The sequence below is a fragment of the Brienomyrus brachyistius genome, unplaced genomic scaffold (genome assembly GCF_023856365.1).
Source record: "Brienomyrus brachyistius isolate T26 unplaced genomic scaffold, BBRACH_0.4 scaffold85, whole genome shotgun sequence".
NCBI lineage: Eukaryota > Metazoa > Chordata > Actinopteri > Osteoglossiformes > Mormyridae > Brienomyrus > Brienomyrus brachyistius.
Window position 1 is genome coordinate 557655 of NW_026042360.1, and position 18292 is coordinate 575946.

At 50.9% G+C, this 18292-nt stretch overlaps 2 protein-coding genes across 3 annotated transcripts; both read right to left on the reverse strand.

Annotated features, from left to right (window-relative positions):
• Positions 1–332: 332 nt before the first annotated feature.
• Positions 333–3144, reverse strand: rflnb (refilin B). 2 transcript variants are annotated; one of them, XM_049003623.1, is made up of 4 exons: positions 3012–3144; positions 1931–2139; positions 1736–1827; positions 333–1551 (listed from the first exon to the last, which is right to left on the reverse strand). In XM_049003623.1, exons 2-4 carry the CDS (start codon positions 2120–2122, stop codon positions 1212–1214), a joined length of 624 nt encoding a protein of 207 aa, XP_048859580.1. In that variant the 5' UTR covers positions 2123–2139; positions 3012–3144; the 3' UTR covers positions 333–1211. The 2 variants fall into 2 exon arrangements, with proteins under 2 accessions (XP_048859580.1, XP_048859579.1); XM_049003622.1 differs by lacking the exon at positions 3012–3144 and adding an exon at positions 2483–2672.
• Positions 2694–18186, reverse strand: vps53 (VPS53 subunit of GARP complex). The gene is made up of 22 exons (XM_049003618.1): positions 16616–18186; positions 15951–16031; positions 15531–15580; positions 15380–15446; positions 12249–12335; positions 11844–11959; positions 11631–11750; positions 10585–10663; positions 10326–10469; positions 10096–10238; positions 9866–10007; positions 9571–9666; positions 9192–9286; positions 8387–8629; positions 8128–8278; positions 7759–7841; positions 7571–7649; positions 7261–7409; positions 6960–7029; positions 6725–6862; positions 4335–4439; positions 2694–4185 (listed from the first exon to the last, which is right to left on the reverse strand). Exons 1-22 carry the CDS (start codon positions 16706–16708, stop codon positions 4015–4017), a joined length of 2502 nt encoding a protein of 833 aa, XP_048859575.1. The 5' UTR covers positions 16709–18186; the 3' UTR covers positions 2694–4014.
• Between the last annotated feature and the right edge of the window lie 106 nt (positions 18187–18292).

The following is an 18292-nucleotide window of genomic DNA, read 5'->3' on the forward strand; positions in this document are numbered from 1 at the left end:
GCACTGGATTGTGGGAGATTACCTGTTTACATGTTACTGGAGTGATGTGTATCAATTCAAATTATTTAGGAAAATTCATAGTGTGGAAAGGTTTTTAAACTTATAAAACTAAGCGTATTAAAATTACAAAGTTCGGTGAGAATGGCATGACTGGGTGTTTAACTCCTCAGAGGGGGCACTCTGCCACATATAGTAAAGCGTACTTCCTGGGAAGTTTGTAAAAAAAAAATTTACGACTAAGATTTAAATTCTTAAACTACACCATCTCCTTAAGATAATAAAAGACGGTGTACAAATATTGCAAATTCCCTTAGTTTCTGAAACATCGCAAATATTTGGTAATGTTTTTATTTGTGGACATTGTTTAAAACAATTACAAAAACGACAAAGAAAAGTTGTATTACACACTAAAGACGCTAAACAGAATTACGATAAGTTATAATTATGTATCAGATAATTTGATTTATAGAACAATTTATGCTCCCTAACCCACAGTGGTTCCTAAAAGGGAGGGGAAAAAAAACTAACGTTAAACATGGAGTTTGCGGTAAACGCTTCACCTTTCATATCTTTCTATGTGAAGTGCATAAATGCAGTTCAGCATTTACAATGCAAAAGAGACACGACTTTATAAACAGCAGAAAATGACCTTGTGCAGATATATAGTAAAATCTCATTTGGCTTCAAAACCGAGTGTGCATAATTATTTACATTTAAGCACGTGACACTTCACCCAGTAATTCAGACGCCCAACCTCATTTGGCGATTTTACAAACGTGTTATACTCTGTGACAATATCCGGCTTGTCGATTACAAAATAAAACTACCCGAAACAATTCATAAAAACGAACAAAACTCTGAAAGCAATTTAAAAACAGACAGATAACGCCAACATCGATGGTCGATCCCGCCAGGTTACCCCTCTAGGAGAGTCTGTCTTCAACTTTGTAGACCTGACGAAATCTGGGGAGAGATCATATAGTGACGTGCAATGAAAAGGACATATACAACGCTGTTAAGTTGAACAGATGTTGCCACACCAACGCCTCCCTCCTGAAATTCACGTCGTGATTCTGAAAGGTCCAAGTCAAAAGTTCTGGTGGTGCAAAGTTACCAAACCAGCAAGTTTTCAAAACAAGTGCAGTTCTCCCACCGCGTGAGGTCTCCATGCCAGCAGTCAGGCCACCTCATCACTTAGCCAGAGTCCCCGGTCACAGCGGTGTGCTTCTTCCGTCCATTCGGACGAGCCTGCTGTCAGTTGACTCCAGCTCCACGCTGGACAAGAAGCGCTTGGCCAACCGCCGCTCGTCGTAGTGCAGCTCAGTCGTGAAAATCGTTTGAGCGTGTTTGGGGTACACGATGGTGGTGCTTCTGTAGCGATGCGCTCGTTGGCGGGGCTGGAGCTCCAGCAGCGTCTTGTAGCGCCGCCAGGTGCTGTGGGGCAGCGCCAGGACCGTCTGACTGCACCACTCCAAGCCCAAACCCGTGGGCTGCAGGCGCACATCGTGGATGAAATGTCGATCGGAGTCGTAACGCACCGAGGAGGTGTATCTGCAGACAAAGACTGAGCGTTACACCTTCATCTAAGTTACCAGCTAGAACTACTTAAGGATTCTTGGTGTGTGTGTGTGTGTGTGTGTATATTATATATATAAGTTACTCAAACACCTTAAAGCCGCTTCGGGGCAGGGAATGCATACATGTTGGCTGCAAATGCAAATCTGTGGCAAATTACCTAATTTCTTTCGGTGGCAAAGGAACAAGCTCAATCCCCTCTCCGTAGGACAAAGGAAGCAGTTGTGTGGCCGGTTCCTGAATGCCTGGAGCCTGGAAGTTTGACGAAGAAATATAAACAGGCGGTATAACTCAAGAAAACCACCAGATCTTAAATTTTACCCGACGTTTCAAAAACGTGAACGATCTTACGCACCACTTGCTCCGCTCTGCTTTCATCTTCGGAAACTGGGCTCTCAAAGCGCCTCGCCGTACTAAGCGCCTGCAGCCAGGCGCTGGGGCTCGGGGGCAGCCCGGAGTCCGGGCTGTCAAGCGTCTTCTCCGCCTTGTAGCTCATTCCCAGGGGATCGTCAGCGGACACATTCTGCAAGGCTAGCCTTCCCACCATTGTTTTTGAAAAACTGCCTTGAATTTAAATAAACCCGTTAAGGTTCATCCAAGCACTACAGTTCACTTAAAACGAAGAACGCGTATAATCGAAAGCTTCACGTAGTCAGTATGCAAGCAACAAAAAAATAAGCCAGATCCTTCCATATGCAGCAAAACTGCCAGCTTTCGATTCTATATTCGCTATTTATGCGCCCACTGAAGAAAGCAACCCTTTAACTTAATTTAATACGTACTTAAAAAAAACATATAGTCAAGTAAACTTCGATCACTCCACATTCTCTCTGTAATGCATCCAAATTTCGCACTGGTGTCTCGGTTTGCAGTGAATCCTCTACGGTTCTCAGTCAGTGCAGCTTACCCGCTTGTGCGGACTCTCCCCTTTCAAAGGCGGTCATTGTTTTACAAGCAAATGTGGGCAGGGAAACGCCTTTTAAAATGTCCCTCCTACCGCTGATCGGCGTGCCAAACTCAGAGAAAGAAAACGCTCACTCTCGCCATGGGAATCCTCCATACACGCAAAGTTATGCACACTGATTACACTAAATAGTTTTTACATTATACACCGAAAATATCATCCTTTGGAATTTTTATTAGTGTCTTGTAATGTACAGCAAGCACATGTGAGCTACACTGCTGTCGTCAAAGGAATTTTCATTTTACAAACGAAAGGCAGGAATGTATGCAGCAACAATCATGAACTACTATTATTGATCATTCATTGGAACCCACACGTTTTAGGGCAAATTAATAACTGCAAAGGGATTTTAAGCATCCTCCTCCAGGCAGGGGTCCTAAATTCCTTGCTGGGGGGGGGGGGGGGGGGGGCAAAATCCAGCACGATTTGCAGATCTCCCTGTTCAAATACACATATGAAACCTGGCAATTACCTGATTATGATGCGTTTCAGCAAGGAAATCGGCAAACCATGTTGAATTCTGGCTCTCCCGGACCGAACTGGGGAACTCTGCCTTACGGTATTGAGTATGACACAAGAATGAAAGCCACCTCATGTGCTCCTCGCTACAGTGTGGTCTGAGAGGTCTCTCTCTGCCGGGCAGGGATGCAAAATAGAGTGGGGGCGTTCCAATACACTTCTGGAAATCCCAGTAAAGAGTGCACACATTTCTGCTTTAGGCCTTGAATGGTTTCCCAGCTTTCTACTGGGTTCAGAGGAATCGACACAGACATGCGTGGCTTTTTGTTACTTTCCTCATAGTCCAGGAAGCCTTTTCAATTAACTGTGCTGCAGTGAAACAGACGCCATTGCCGACAGGGTATAGATTACATCGGCGTAAGGGTCATACACACGCACCCGTTAAGTAACTCCTGATTGGCACCAGGTCGGTCCCGCTTTCCAACTTTGCGAGCAATCAAGAACACTAGAGGAAAAGAGGAATAAAGAGCCACAGTATGAGGAAAAGAACCCCCCCCCCCCCCCCCAGGTGAACAAACAGCGGTAAAGGTACGGGACACGCACAGCTTCCAGCAGAAAGGCCTGGTGGCTCACTGGGGACTCACTGGAAGCTCATGGCGATCCTGCGCTATCTGCCCCCTTCAAAGCATAAATGAGTCCCCAGTATCCACTGATTTCAAGAGTGAAAATACCGAGTTAAGGAAGATCAAAGTTCACAGGAGATGGGAAAAAAACAGCCCAGCTTCTATAATTCAGTCTGGATAAAGGAAATCGGACATGTGTATGCACTCCAGGAACACTAAAGGAATCTCATCTTTACAGGAATTTTAGCGCAGAAAAGTACAACTACAATAAATAAAAATGGTGTAATTTAAAAGGCATTTCTCAGTGTCAATCAACCCCCCAAAAAACATAAAACAGGACACCTATATGCTCAGCCGTGTTTGGAAAGCCAGGGGAGGGGGCATATCCCCACTTCACAGTCTCTTCTTAATTAGTTTCTCCAGTTTCCGAATACGGGAGGACTCTTGTTCAGGAGTCGGGGCGCTGAAAGACAGAGTCGGCCCGCTGTCGCCCCCTGATGGTGGGGTTGGTAGCCTCTGTCTGAAGAGGTCCAGCATGCTGCTCTGTTCACTGCGCTTCAGGGCCTGGGGGAGAAGGACGGGGAACAGGGAAAATGCGTTAGGGGGAGAGGGAGGCTAAGAGGAAGCGATCTGCAGGCCGGTTCTTTAGAAACCAAAGGGGCAGCCGTCATCACCCCCCCCCCCCCCCGAGACCGGTGGTCCCCCAAGCTTGCCTTCATGTCCAGAATCTTCTGGAAGGTCTCTGGGTTACCGTCAGCGAGGAGCTTGATGTAGTTGTCCACAAACACCACGGGCGGCTCATGGGGGGCCATGACCACCTGGAAGGGGGGAGGAGGGGGCCTCACATTAGCTTTCGGCATCTCCATCCGTTACTCCGACTCTCAGCGGCAGCGCGGAATTGCCCTCGATTTAAAAGCAGGCAGCATGCCAGCAGCCACACTGCAGACAAAGAGCAGCACTCGCGGGTTACGTTAGGAGTGTTTTTACACACCAGTCACTCCGCACTCCAGCGAGAGTGAATGAGCGTCACTGCTAATTCTTTTTCGGTATAATGAGAGTCAACTGGCATCAGTTTTTTTTTTTTTATTTTTATTTATTTTTGAAGTGCCTCATGTCTGCAGCAGCCAGTCTTGCTGTGTCTGTAGGTCTGCGGGACTGTGGAAACTGAGATGTTTCTGTTACCAATCCGAGGAACACATGGCGGGCAGACGCTGGCTGAATGCGATGGCGCGTCCCCCACCGTCCCGTCGGCCTGTTCTCCCCACAACACCGCCTGAAGGGGGCGGGGTCATGGCGCTCTACAGAACTCCCCAGCCCCCACTGGCCAAATCCCAATCAAAATGGGTGGTTTACCTAGCAACCAGCAACCGTCTTGGATACCGGCCAGAGGAGAGTCTGCGGGGGCCTTCTTGTGGTTAACTCATAAAAAAAAAAAAAAAAAAAAAAACAGGCAAAAAAAAAGTGGGAAAAAGGGCCCAGCCTGGGGGGGGGAGCATTACAAACCCTGCAGAGTGCAGGGATTCATGGGAAATAGGAAATGGCCAAGTCTCCCCACGGAGATCGCTCAGGTCTCAGGTCACACGGGCGATCGTTAAAGGTCGCGCCGCAAGACGATGGCTTATCTGGAGCCTTTTACGCTCAGGGTGACCCTGCTCACAAAAGCCGAAGGCTACTCTGCTCAACACTCACGTTTTGTGAAGATATTAGAGCGGGGAGGTGTTGAGTGGCATCTACTCCATGAGGCAGACACTTCCTCGGATGAGCACCTCCATAGCTATTGATGATAAGCTCTCATTGATATGAACCTGCTTCTTTGGTCACCGAACGCCATCAAGGCTTCAAAGAGTCTGTGCATGTCACCCTCATGGTCAAGGCACTTCCTCCAGCGAGTCCCTTTCAGCTCCCTTGATATCCTTTGTCCTGTGGCTCAGGCTACGCTGTGCCCCGCAGCTAGAGTGCAAGACCTGGGCCCAGCGGGGACTGGCACTCTCTGAGAGACCTGGTGACTGTCCCTCACTGTCTAACTGTTTAAGTGTAACATTCCCCACTCCGGGTCTGAATGCCGATGTGCCATGTTAGTGGGCAGACCGAAGCAGCCTCAGATCTCACTGAAAATGGCTGCTCTCCAGCTCAGACACTATTATGCTTCGTGATTTGGATGAAATGAAATTCTGAAAATAAGCCATTAGGAAGTATTTTCTCTCCAGGACAAAGATAACGATCCAATCGCCCTCGTTATCACCAGGCAACATTAACTCTCATCTCCTCGGAATGGCTCGGCCAGCCCTGGAAGGTGGGTCGACCCGCATTCCGATGCCGGGGCGGAAATTGCTGCTGTCTTTTGGGAACGCTGGCCGGGCTCGCCAGGCACGACGTTGTGTGATTAGGGGCAATCCCAGTCTGACCATTAGGGATGTCAAGGCAGAATGCCAAGTAGTTAGCAGAAATAACAGGAAAGGGCTCTGGGGGGCTGACTGGTGCATGGGGAGAGGGGTGCGGGGCTGGAGATATGGGTCGGGGATTAAGGAGGTGGGGGTAGAAAGAAGGCTCCGGCAGAATCAGAGGTTATGTTTACATGCTGGTGTAAGTCAGCCCTGGCTGTGTGTGCATGTGCGCTAAGGTGCGTAGGGTCTATGTGCAAGTGTGTGGTTAACGCTCACCCTGCAGTGTCCCCCCTCCCCACCACATACACCCGCACATGCACACGCGCACACAAATTAAACTGGGGTGACGGGCTGGCTGGACTCCCCCTGAATGGGGTATGAGCGTGCCAGTCTTTATGGAAACGTTAGGACACAACGCACTGCTGGGCCACCCAAGGGTAATTTTAGTGTTAGGCTGTTAGCGGTTAGCGTGGCGCTAAGAAGCAGACCTCCAGAACCAGGGCCTGGGTTCTGCTGCCAGTAGGGAAAGGCTGCCATATAACAAGCGTATAGAGCCCGAGAAGGATGCGATGTTATAACGTAAAGATAATCGTCAAATAACTCTGAAATTCAGAGCGATAAAGTCTTCATCCAGCACTGCCTTGAAGCTGTTATTCTCCCCGCTGGTGCTCCTTGCGCTTCCCTGACCATCTCGTTTATGGCGTCTGATGCATGCTCACCTTGAGGATCATCTCCGCCCGCGTCATACCCTTCACCACTATCTTGGTGTAGCTGGCGGGGGCCTTGCGGAGCACCTGGCACCCGATTGACGGCAGGTCCAGCAAGACGGTCTTCAGCGAGTGCGTGTCCAGCAGCAGCTGTTTGAAGGAGTGCACACACATTCAGAGCTGGGACGAGCCCCCCCCCCCCCAAGCAGGATCCTCACTAACATTACAAGGAGCCCGTCCAGCTCACCTGCTCAGCTCCAACCATACTAACAGGTTTACACCTGAACAGGTGGTTGATGAACTTCGGGATGAATGAGCTGTTGGGGCAGAGGACAGGCACATTTTTACTGATGTCCACCATGGCAGATGGGCAGAGGTAGGAGGGCACAGAGGCAGACAGAGGTAGGAGGGCACAGAGGCAGACAGAGGTAGGAGGGCACAGAGGCAGACAGAGGTAGGAGGGCACAGAGGCAGACAGAGGTAGGTGGGCACAGAGGCAGACAGAGGTAGGTGGGCACAGAGGCAGACAGAGGTAGGTGGGCACTCACTTGATGAACTTGATGCAGAACTGGGTGAAGTACTTGCGGGTTGAGGCTAGGTTGTCACGGATGATGGGGACGTTCTGCTTGATGTGCATGATGATGGAGGTGACATAGGGACTCTGGTCTCCAACGTGCTCCACACTCTGCCAGGGCATCTGGGATGGGGAGGGAGAGTAAAGAACGGTCACCATTGGTGGCAACAGACAAACCAGCAGCAAGACGTCCTTCATTGAACCATTTATTTCTATGGCAACAGAGCAGTTGATCTCCAAATAGACCTGGGACTGGAAGTGCCGGATCTGGGCAAAGTCCATACCTTACTCATGGCGGTGAGGGCCGGGTCACAAGCTGCATCCAGGTCCTGGACCAGCAGCTGGATGCTGTTGGAGATCACGCTGTCAGATGTGGACAACAGAGGGACAAGGTTAGCGAGCACTAACACAGTGACTAGCAGGAGTCATGTCAGAGGTGGGTCATGTGTGTATGTATGGGGGGGTTCCTTACGTGCTGAAGGTGTCCATCTCACCCGTCAGGTTGATTCTCTCAGCTAGAGACTTCTCTACCTTCTCCTTCAGCTTCTCCTCCAGCTGGGGACACATAATGTTGGGATCCACTTAGAACCTGGTCACGATTAGAACCCATCAGCTCCTCACCACTTTAGACAAACTTTTAGGAGGAGATTAAAGTTCTGTTGGTATGGAGACCTGGTGACACCGATCTCCCTCTCCCCCCCGATGTCCCCTGACTAGCCCTACCTCCAGCACCAAGGTCACATGATCACTGGGTCCCAGTTTGTCCAGAAGTGATCCTCCCTCACCAGTGTGTAATACAGTAACTGAGAAATCCTGACTTGCCCGCAGGCTGGCTCCTGACCTGTTGGGTGGTGGCCAGGCAGTACTCTGCAGTACTCAGGATGCTGCAGACCAAGCACAGCTCGTCCACCGTGAACTTGGCCACCTCTGAGCCCTCCTTCTCTTTCAGAAGGCTGCTGATGGTGAGTCCACCACCTGAACTGCTGCTGTTCCTGGGTGAAGGGAGAAAGGGCGAGATGACATCTCCAACCGCATCACGCACTTTTGGAATATTGTTGCCAGCTTGGCCACGGGGGGGGGGGAGGGGGGGGCGCTCTCACTTGGGCAGGTTCCCAGACAGGATCTTCCAGGCGTACTCGCGCAGGTACTTCTGGAAGATGGTGGTGAGGGCAATCATGGGCTCGCCAGTGCTCAGCTGTGAGCACTGCACCATGCACTTCTTGTAGTACACGAAGAGGTCGGCACAGCTGGGCAGCACGGCGCCCCCTTCCTCCGAGCCCGGCTTGGGCGGGCCCTGGGCACGGAAGTCCGCCACGAAGCGGTCGATCAGCTCGCCCAGGTTCCTGCGGTGGCCAGGCGGAGACAGTGCGGGCATCACCTACACCGTCCTTCTCACAGCAAGGAATCGTGAGGGAAACATCAGGCGCTGAGGAATAACTTCAGGGGTGCTTACATGGGAATGTAGAAGGTGATTATCTGGAGGAGCAGGCAGCAGCGGCGGGGGGGGGGGGGGGGGCTGACGACTAGCTAGGGGCATTAAATGTATTTTTCCACAAGCTAAACAGCTTCTGTTTCCGCTCGTGACTTAGAGACGTAAAACAAAGCGGAACAAACAAGTCAGGGGTGGGCAGAGGGGAATGAAGACCCCTCAACGCCCACCCCCCCCCAGCCAGTCTGCTTTGGTACTGCTCAGCAAGTCTGCTGCTGCTGTGGTCAGACCGCTAATAGGAAACATTTCTGGGTCGTCTGAAAGCTGGAGGGGGGTGGAAATGTTGGCGGGAGAGCTACGGAAAATGGGGCTGGGGGTCGGGATGGATCACCGTGCCCCGAACCCCCAGAATGGCTCCCCAAGGCCATTACGCCGAGCGCCGGCCGGCCTGGACCCGAACCCCGGGTGAGACTCACTTATCCTGCGACTCGATGTACACATACAGGTGGGGCTCAAAGCACTTGGACACGATGCCGTGAAACGGGTTCTCTGGGGCCTTTGGCTTTCTGGGCTGGAGGAGAGAGGAAAACGGTGGTCACCCGACGGCCGGGAAGGACTCCGGGAAAACCTGCTTCCCACGCTCACGCCGGGGGCCATCAACACAGCTGCTAAAAGCACAGGTGGAGGCCCCGGGTGCAGCCGACAACTGAGCGCTTCGCTCAACAGCGCTACCTAGTGTACACACAATGCAACTTTCTGGAAAAGCTGGAGACGAGTAACCCCACTAACAGTGATTCCATCCACACCACATGCCTGGAGACTATGGTGATGTGCTGAATACGGACAGGGCCTCACCTTGTCCAGCTCCTCCTCCTTTTCCGACACAGACTCGTCCCCAGGCTCGTCTTCCAGGAAGGGGTTGGTTGCGTCGAGGGGAGATTCCACCTTTTTCTGTAAAATACTGAGACTGTAGCTACTACACCCCTGTCAGCTTTGTAACTACTCTCAGTATTGGCTGGTTACTCATCTAACTGCCTTAATGAGTCACATCGAGGTGCTTGAAGGCCATTCTGTGTGATGTCATCGCTCATTCAGGCCGTGTCCTTTACCTGAAACGCTTCTGTCATTGCCGGAGGCACCGGGAGCTTACCGGCACGCCGTCGTTCAGAGTGCAGCCTGAGAAACGCTTGATGAGCAACCCCTCGAAATTGGTGGTCCGCTGGATGGCGAAGAGAAGTAGCTTCACCTCGATCTCCCTGGCGCGGGCTCGCATCAGCTTGGCCAGCTCCGCCCTGGACAAAGGAGAGGCACAGGGGAGCGCTTGGTGGGCGTGGCACTCTCAAGCCATGTGATGTGGGCGGGGCTGTGGGCGGGGCATACCTGGTGACATGGCAGAACTCCACAGCGATCCGCTCCGTCATGCACCACTCTGCCGGGAACATGCGGCTGTACTTCTCCTCATAATCCACCAGTTGCCGTTTAATCCAGGCATACCTCCGGTCTATTTTGTCCAACCAGGCCACCTACAGCAAACAGGGGGGCCAAGCTGATCCACTATGATGGTCTAATTTCTCGTGTCTACCTCCCACTCCAGTGACAACTATACTCACATCTTGGTTCTCCTGGAACAGCACCAAGTACTCCGAGAGGTGCTGGCGGATGAACTTCTTGATGATCTCCTGCTTGATCCGGGGCTCCAAGACGTTGGCCACCAGGCAGGCATCCCTCAAGACGTTGCTGGGACCCCCAGGTTTCTGAAACGTCACGAAAGCCGTGGTTCCCCATCGGGATTTGGGGCCATTACCGGAAAAGAAAGTAGGAATGTTCTCGTAAGGTCATGCAGCTTCTTATGAGTCGTCGTTTCCTCACCTTTGACCCCTGAGAGGGAAAAGACTCCTCGAAGTCGGCCAATATCTGAGTGCCCAGCTCACTCTGTACCGCCTTCACCCTGCAGGGGGGGCAAACACAGAAACCATGGAAAACTCTGATTGGCCGGCAAAAAGTACCTGCCTCGGGACGCGGGTTCAGCCAGAAACAGGCGCGACTTCATTCCATCCCCAGAACAAGACGACCCATCCAGAGTAAACAAGAGTCCCGAAGAAAAGAGGGGCTTCCATAAAACGCCAAAGCGACGTCTTACACCCCTCCACGCCCCTTCCCAGGGCAGACAGACACAGCCCATACTTGCCTGGCTGTCCCAGCCCACGGCCTGGAAGGTCTCCTCCTCACCTCCAACTCAACGCTAAATATTTACCCAGGGTGGGCTGTTCAGGTCGGGGCGTGAATCTGGCCACTAGGCCCAGCAACACACGGACTCCGCCACATGCTTCTCGAGGGCCGAGAGGCCCTACCTCACCGCTAACCCACCTTCAGGAGTCCGCTCCCGCTCCGAGGGAAGTGGCACCCGCAGTATGTGCGTGGGGGGGGGGGGGGGTGTGTGCGACCATGTGTGTCACATCTGCAGCAGCAGGTTATGGAACAATCAAAGGAGCACGCTCAGTGCACACACAAACACACATTTCTTTACTTTGGAACCAAGAACTTTTTGTCCTTCCTACACAAATAAACGCATCGTCGTGTGAGTGAGCTCAGTGGCAGGACGTCTGTGTGCCTGTCCGCCCCTTCGAGGTGCTCCGGCCCCCTGGGACCCGTGGAGAATACCCCCCACCCCCACCCCCCGAGGCCCACGCCCTCATGAGCAGCACACCCTCCCATAAACAGGATGTGAATCCACTGCACACCCTCTTTCAGTTTGTAAGGGGAACAATAAACGGCGTAAGAAAAAAAAAGAACAAGAGCAAACATCGGCCAAACCTGAGAAGCGGGACCCGGGCCGGCGTTGGCCTGTGAGGTCCGGCTCCCCGCAGGCCAACATCGCTTTGCACGGGCTGGTCAGCCGGCACGGTCTGCCTCACCTCTCGGAGAGCTGGCGGATCTGCGGGATGCCCATGTACTTCTGGAAGTGCTCCAGCACGTTGACCACGCCCTGCAGCAGGTTAGCTACCTCTCCGTACTGCCGCCTGCGTGTCATGGCCCTGTGGAGACCGGCCCAGTTCATAGGGATGTTGTCGACATCACAAAGCCACAAAAACACAAGCAGCCAGCCCTCCCGTGAGTACAGCACTCACTCCAGCGAGTCCACTCCCCCCGCCAGCATGTGCAGGTGGTTCAGGGTGGTGATGGAGGTGGTGAGGTGGCGCTTGGCGTGGTCCAGCTGCTTAATGTCTCGCGTTATCTCCTTCACCTGGGGGGGGGGGGGGTACGGATTACTCCTCAAACAGGCCAGCCGCTGCCATAATGCGGCTAAAGCTTGTGACCGAAATGCTATTAGCTGGAGTCTTTCCGGGATCATTCCGCTGTTGTACCCTTAACCCAAGCATGCCTGTACTAATGGACAAAATTAGAGGTTGTTTTGAGTTAAAGGGAAAAAATTACCCAGATAAGAGAAAAATCAGCGTTTCCTCCCTCTGTGTCTGGGGGATGGGGGGGGTTGGTATCAGGACTGGGTGTCCACGGGGAGGGGGTAAACTAACCATTTGTTCCGACTTCTCTGCCTTGTCCTTGATGTCTTTGATTTTGCTGAAGAGCTGCTGGATTGCTATCTGAGCCTCCTCCAGAGCCTGCAGAGGGAAACACGGTGTTCAGGGGCCCAAAAGGTCCTGCTGCTGGGGCCAAACCAGGGCCCCCTGCCTCCCTCCAGCACTCAGCCAAGCGAGTGTCACCGCCAGGGATGCGGCAGACGGGAGTAAACACACCATCTGCACTCCTTCTGTCAGAATCCACAGAAAATTACACCCAGAATAAAAACCTGCTGCTCTCTGCTTAAACGCAGGGAGCCTTTATTTACAGAGACGGAGCTGAGTTACTGCTGCCTGCCTGGCGCGGGCTCCCGGGCCGGGATGGGATAGGAGGACGAGGACGCGTGGCAGGCCGGCGAGGAATCCCTCTCCCTCCCAAAGAGGCCGTATTTTTAGAATGCAGGCTTCAGCGGTTTTGCCGGGGAGACGGAAAATCGACGGAGCGAAGACAGGACAGAAAAAAAGATAGAGCGCACTGCCCGAACCCACATTCCAAGCCGGACGGTCCAGGAACAGCTGCGGGAGGGACGCTCTGCCGAACCACCTGGGGGGGGTCAGCACGGGGCAGCGGGGTGACGGCAGGGTAGGAAAGCCCGCTCCGAAATCCGGGCGGGGCGGCGGTCACCACGGCAGCCAGCACCCGACACACGCCGCCCCCCCCCCCCCCCCCCCCCCAGACAGATGGAATGCTAACAGCTGGGCCCAGCTGCCCGCGGAATTTACCGCTTTGAAAGGAAAAGAGGGGTGGGGGTTGATGGGGTCATGTTTTTAAATCCCTCTCAGGATACGCTGCTGAAACCTGGTTCAGCTATGCCAGAGGTCCACCATCAAGTCCAGGGAGCCACAAGCCTGCATGCTGGGCAACCCTGACCCCCCCCCAGGTTGGCAGGGTGTGTCTGACTGGGGGGGGGGTTAGATGACAGACCTAGTAATGGGGGGGGGGTGTTCTGTATGATCGACTCCCATCCAGCTCTCTCTTCCTGAACCACACAACACCCCCACAAAATCCCACTGGTCTCTCCAGGGACAGGGTGGGGCCCCTTCCTTCAGCCCAAACACACAGCTGCGGGGGGGGGGGGGTCTATTTAGAGAATGGGGGGGAGGGGTCACATCCTCTCCGGTGCTGCAAGAGACGAAGGGAGGGTATGTCCTGAGCAGCTTGGGGTTAGTATGAGATCAAACCCATTAAGACCATGTTCAGGTATCAGCCAGCATCTGACAGGAGCTTCATTAAAACAACCTGCACTAAAACTCTAAAAGCTAACAGCGTAAAAAAGCCAACGCCGACGTTAATACAGAGAACTGAACTGACATCTCCACAAGGGGGCGCTCAATTTCCTTGCCTACAACTGCCTGCAGGAGAGAATGCATCCACCCCCCCCCCCCACTGTGGTGTGGAAAAGCAGATCAATTTCAAAGACAGCGAGGGATGAAGAAAAAGACAGAAACCCAACAAGCAGCTAAAACATTTCCTGCATTTAGATGAAACACTGATGTTTTAGTCCTCTGGGATGCTTTCCTAAGAAGCAGCTTATTCGGACGTCCAGGTCTCCATTTGGTCCCGAGCAGCCGGGAAGGATCGCAGCAAATGTTACCCCTCATTTAGCATCAGGCTTTTCCGTCCAATCAGCTGCTGAGCCTGCTTCACTACACATCCCTACAATGAGGCCGACACCAAAATAAACACCTCTTGCTGAAGCGCGCTTCCTGTAGTCTGCCCTGGTCGCCCTATTTGGGATGACACTCATCTTCCTTGACCCTATTTACAGCAGTTCAGCACACGGCTACTTAGCGCAGGGTGAGCAGAGGTGCTGAAAACACTTCCAGAATCCACCCCAAGTCATGGCAGCAGCTGTCCTGTCGACACCCTGTCTGCTGCCCCCTCCCAAGCACTGCAAGGACTGACTGCTGAGCACTGGAAGCCCTTCCAGCAACACGCTCCAGCATCCTCTCCCACTGCTCCAGAGGAAACCTGAACTGAGAACGAGAAGGTCAGCGAAGGGAGTCCCAGGAGAGGCCCGGCTAACCACAGCACGGCAGCCACCCTCAGTTACTCCAGGGAAATACCCCATGATAAGGGGCCCAGGACCAAAAAAAAAATTAACCTAGATGAAAACATCGGGCTTCGAAACAGACCGAGATGCAAAACGCACACGAGCGCACAGACTCCGACAACACCCATGTCCCAGGAGCCCAGCCTCCCCCCCCCACCTGCTGAGAAACACAGCCCAGACTAAACAGAGGGCTGTGTCCTGTGACACATGCTGTCACCTGTGCTCCTCTGCATACAACCACGGAACCAGGAGCCACAGGCTGCGGATCACAGTTTGCTGTGGAAGCCCTTGGTGTTCCGTCTCAGGAGCCACTTGCGTACTACTGTGGAAGCCCCTCACGTTCCACTCCTCGCATTCTGCCCCTGGCATTCCTCTGCAGAAGCCCCTCGGGAGCCCCTCGCATTCTGCCTTGGAAGCCCCTCGCATTCCACCCCTCACGTTCTGCTGTGAAAGGCCCTCGCATTCTGTCCCTCGAGTTCTCCCGCAGGAGACCCTCGCGATCTGGCGGGCAAGACAGGAACCTGAGCTGCCTGGCACTAGTAGAATCTCCAGTTTCACCGAACCGCGCTGCCACGGTGGAGAGTAGATCTGTGTTCAATCAATGGTTCCAGAATATTCCAGAAAGTAGCGGCACAGCAGGCCCGTCTAAAACCACAACTCGAAATGGAATTATGGCATGACAGGGGGGAATAATCCCTGTTTTTTTCCCGAAGGACAGGATTTAATCGTCTGGGCAAGTCTGACTCATTCGGCCCTTTTTCCACGACGATAGGGGGAACGTGGAGAACGGAGAACCGCGCTGGTCGTGAGGTCTCCAGACGGCTTGATGCTGGAGCTTGCCAGGAAAACCCAGGAACTTGGGCAAGTGAATACCCCTGTCAAGCCACAACAAGACCTGCAAACAGGTAACAGCAAGACCAAAAAAGGCAAACATGCAATGCATGTCACAAACCAGTAGGGCGGCGACTTATTAGAAGCCCAGAAAGGGTTTGTAATGGAGTGAAAGCAGAGGAAAGGGGATGGACCACTCACCTGCCTGCCATCCTGTCCCACGTTTGTTTGACCCCTCACCACAGTCCGGATGTTGTCATCCAGGCGCCTGAGACACAGCTCATTACCTCACTATCTCATCATCATCATCATGGGCTATTGTCTACACAGACACTCGATTCAAAACACTCACCGAATTTTCAAACGAATCTTGTTCACCACGTCATCAATGTTGGCTAGAGACTGACCAAAAAAAAAATCGACAAATATTTGATTAGTCTACATTTAAGTTTGTATTTAGTTCACAATCAAAGTGCAAGATAAGGCACCACGTGTGTCGTATGAAGTAAAATACCTCCCTCTAGTGGACATAGTGAATTAAACGTTAAAATATACATACATACACCCAGCAAAGAGGCGTAGAGTCTCAAAAATATTATATCTAAAAGTTTAAAGTAAACAGTATATCATTTAGTACATTCCACCCAAAACAAAAAAAAAAAAGAAACCGACAGCAAAGATGCGAATACACTAAATTAGTGACTTCCTGGCAATTTTATTTCTTTAAAAATACTCAATTTTGCTTAACATTTCCTCGGTGCAGATAGCCTACCTGCTCTGTGGGGAAAAGGGTGTTGATATATTCCACAGCATTGAAATCTGCTCTGTCCAATGGATCCTGACTAGGGAAAACCTACGAAATAAAGCGTCACTTATAGCTACATTCATAGACATTCACATCCTGATTCTGAGTACTGTGAACCCTCCAGATTGCCCCCGACCACAATCAAAACACACTTCAGACTGGGACGTCAATAAAGTGTAAAACCCGGATCGACGTTTAGCAACGGAACAAGAAAACGACCACGATGACAGTGCAGCAAGTGCAGAACCGAAGAAACACTGCATTCATGCCACAGCGGAACACCCGCCGTGGGACACCTTGCGTGGATCAGAATGCATCCAAAGTGCAAGAGTACGAGGATCATAAGAGATTGACAGTGAGTGCTGGGGAATTCTACGAACGTCATTCCATCGCATACACAAAACACATTTTACAAGACAAGATTACATTAATTCTACAGCTTCAATAATGTACACGGATGTATACTCGCTTACGTCCACAGCCCGAAACGAGGCGCCCGAAATGAATATTTACCTGTCAGGCAGAAGCCATGCCTGAACACCTGCTTTACGCTAGCAAACCAGAAAAACACAATCACACGCCCATCGGAAATCGCCCGGATACATGCTTACGACCACGACATAGGCAAATACCTGTTCGATAGCCTGCTGCACTTCGGGCGTAAGATGCAGAATTGCATCCAAATCATCTGCAAATTCCAGCTCTTCATCCTCCATCATTGACATTCTACACGGCAACTACAGCTACAATCGACATCGGACAGGACGAGGAGAATCTCGTGATAAACTTCCGAAAACAAGGGATTCTGGGATATGGGAGGACCATCACGTGCGACGTGACGTCACCGGCACTTGTTTTAAGGTCGTTACGGTAGTCATGTCTATGATATTTTGTTCAAGATGTTTATCAACTAACATGTTAACCCATCTATGAAAGTGATTTTTTAAAATAAATATTTTCCATTAAATGTATTCCGCATTGTGGTTTATGTCAAAACATGAGTGCCTTTGGCACATTTCTCAAATGACAATTAACATTCGCAATTTACAAAGACTGCATTCCCTACACCAATAAAGTTACTTGTGTACAGCAAAACAAAGGTTCTCACTGGTTCCTAAATATTTCAGTACATTTATGCAGGTGGTCATATACGGTTCATTTGGCGTAATTATCAGTCAAGTCTTGTTGATCAAAATTGATTACGCAGTTTCTCAGTGATTTTTTTTTTACATCCAAAACAATGTATTTAAATGATTATCTCGTAGACCACCACATACAAGGCTTTCAGAATAATTCAAGAATATATTCCATAAATTGCAGTGATATGACATTGTTGTATTTTTGGTTCCCAGTTAATGATTATGTTGTCATTTCTTGCCCGTTTTGTGTGTCTTGATCTTAAGAAGCGCATATAAATGATCCGCTGGTGACCAGTGAGAAAGTGGGAAATGGCTGCCAATCAGAATTCTGGCGATCGCGAGCAGATACTTACACTGACATTCTGACAATGTCAAATCATTTTGCTTTGATGAGGGTATTTTGCTTTGGTTTTATTATGAATTTTGTAGTCACTGTAATTTTCACAATTTGTTTTCCTCCGAAGCAAGCATAGCCGAACTCAGAAATTTATCATGAGATAAAAGACTGTAGGAGACCCGATTTTGGTCATTACTCAGTTTTGGTGATATATGAAGTTAATGTTTTGCCTTTGTGCACCAATATAAGTAGAGGTGTTGTGATTAAACTTGGTTAGATGATCGTCTATGAGTGAGTCCAAGAGCAAAGACAGGAATGGTTATGATGCAGAGCCCATGCAAAAGCCATGGTGATAAACATTAGTTTTCGTGCATGTTGTTAGCACACCCCCGTTTTGTGTGTGTGGAGTCTGCATGTCCACTCTGTGTGCGTGTGGCTTTTCAGCAGATCCTTCCACTGTCCAAAACCATGGAACTTAAGTAAACTGGAGTGCCTGAACTGTCTGTGTGTGACTGAATGTACACCCTGGGATGGTTAGTTGATTCCTGCTTTGCACCATATGCAATGTATATATCATTTTATATGTAAATTTTTACTTGAAGCACCATCAAATTAATTGGTAGATCACCAGATTATGGATATAACTGAAAGAGACAGCTGTGCACTGTAGATGTGAGTGTGTTAAGCATGTTTGATGAAATGGGACGAAGACACTGAGGAAAAACTGTACACATCTCACATTAGTATGAAAACGGGACGAGAAAGTATATCACAGCAACGACAACTGAAAAGCCAGTGCACTGTTAGGTGGGTCAGTACACATTCGTTTCAGG

Excerpts from the sequence above, each read along its gene's own strand:
- rflnb (XM_049003622.1), bottom strand. The coding sequence starts at position 2,519 with ATGACCGCCTTTGAAAGGGGAGAGTCCGCACAAGCGG. Across the intron at positions 2,140-2,482 it reads GGGAGAGTCCGCACAAGCGG|GCAGTTTTTCAAAAACAATG; the intron begins GTAAGCTGCACT and ends TTTAAATTCAAG. Across the intron at positions 1,552-1,735 it reads TTGCCACCGAAAGAAATTAG|ATACACCTCCTCGGTGCGTT; the intron begins GTAATTTGCCAC and ends CTTTGTCTGCAG.
- vps53 (XM_049003618.1), bottom strand. The coding sequence starts at position 16,708 with ATGTCAATGATGGAGGATGAAGAGCTGGAATTTGCAGATGATTTGGAT. Across the intron at positions 16,032-16,615 it reads TGCAGCAGGCTATCGAACAG|GTTTTCCCTAGTCAGGATCC; the intron begins GTATTTGCCTAT and ends TTTATTTCGTAG. Across the intron at positions 12,336-15,379 it reads TGGGACAGGATGGCAGGCAG|GCTCTGGAGGAGGCTCAGAT; the intron begins GTGAGTGGTCCA and ends TTCCCTCTGCAG.